At 44.7% G+C, this 1,474-nt stretch overlaps 1 protein-coding gene across 1 annotated transcript in view; it reads left to right on the plus strand.

The window, feature by feature from the left end:
- nsl1 (NSL1, MIS12 kinetochore complex component) overlaps nt 1-1,474 on the plus strand; it is a 6,635-nt gene that overhangs the window by 3,702 nt on the left and 1,459 nt on the right. The window contains exons 2-4 of the mRNA XM_015403877.1: nt 500-572; nt 642-772; nt 995-1,049. Of these exons, the coding sequence (XP_015259363.1) occupies nt 500-572; nt 642-772; nt 995-1,049 (259 nt within the window). The remainder of the gene's footprint in view (nt 1-499; nt 573-641; nt 773-994; nt 1,050-1,474) is intronic.

The following is a 1,474-nucleotide window of genomic DNA, read 5'->3' on the forward strand; positions in this document are numbered from 1 at the left end:
CAGAGAAACAGGACTACACTGGAAAACAGAGCCAGCTCCCATGTCAGAGGATGAAGAGAGCACATCCAGTTAGTCACAGTCAGAGAAACAGGACTACACTGGAAAACAGAGCCAGCTCCCATGTCAGAGGATGAAGAGAGCACATCCAGTTAGTCACAGTCAGAGAAACAGGACTACACTGGAAAACAGGCCAAGCTCCCATGTCAGAGGATGAAGAGAGGATATATATACATAAATCATTCATCCCTAGAAGAACAATTTCAATTCCATCATCCAGCATTTTAATTATAACATAGCAGAATTTTTTTCTGGTAAACTTTTATTTCCCCTTTAAATCTCCAGCTCTTCCTGCTTCTCTCTGTTTAACAAGATGAATGAACCTTAAGATAAATTCTATCTTAAAATGTTTTATTTAAACCAAGCAGCTGCGTCCTGATGTTCCTTCACGGCGGGTTTTCTCCAGAACATGGTGACCTTTGTCTGACCTGGATCTTTGCAGAACTTTGAAGCTGCGGTCAAGCTGAACGTGTTGGTGGACGGACAGCCGTGGGACGACGCTCCGGACCTACAAGGTGAGTTCTGTCCCTCCCGGGTTGGACAGACGGGTGAGGACGTCCGTTTAACGCTGGTGTCCTCGACAGACGAAGAGGATCTGGATCTGGAAAGCCTTCTGGACGACACCATCCTGGAGACCACCAAGAGGCGGCGCCTCTACCCCAGAAGGATCCTTCCTCATGTGGTTCAGGCCCTGAAGGCCGAACGGAAAATCCTGGTTGGTTCATATTTCTTCTTTCCTCTGATTGGTTGATGTTTTCTAGAAGGTGAGCAGTCAGTCTGGGCCGGATCCCCAGGAGAACCGGAGGTTTCAGCTTCACATGAAGTGACCTTTGGGAGCAATGTGATGGTTCATTCCCAGTAACCCACTGGGTGCAGAAATACAGGCTAATTTCTGCCTCTTAGTTCTGAAATCAAAGTTCTGCTGTTTGTCTTTCAGGGCTTTTATAAAACCTCCATCCAACCTGAAGACATCCAGAAAGATCCGGATCAAGGTCAGCTCCGCCTCTCGTGTTTCTGATCTTTAAAAACCTCTAAAATAAATCTTTCATTCAGAGATTCAGAGGAAAGTTTTCTTCTTAGATGTACCTGCAGTGCACACTGCCACCAGCAGAGGGCGCCCTTTACTCTGTTGGAAAACAATTTCTAATTTCTGCTTCATGACCTAAAATAGATCACATTTTTCATAGTTTTTGCTCAAAGTTTAAAGATAAATATTTGTTTTTTCTCTGGGCTTAAAATCCACCAGAGTTTCTCAGTTAGAAAAGTAAATAAAACGTTTCTTTAAAACCAAATTAAGACAATAATTTGGTAAATGATGGTCCTGCATTACATCTGGGAACCAGAACTGTTCCGGGTCTGTTCCAGGTCCGTTCCGGGTCATTCCGGGTCTGTTCCAGGTCTGTTCCGGGTCATTCCG

This window comes from Cyprinodon variegatus, unplaced genomic scaffold (assembly GCF_000732505.1).
Source record: "Cyprinodon variegatus isolate N-32 unplaced genomic scaffold, C_variegatus-1.0 Scaffold1587, whole genome shotgun sequence".
NCBI classification, from domain to species: domain Eukaryota; kingdom Metazoa; phylum Chordata; class Actinopteri; order Cyprinodontiformes; family Cyprinodontidae; genus Cyprinodon; species Cyprinodon variegatus.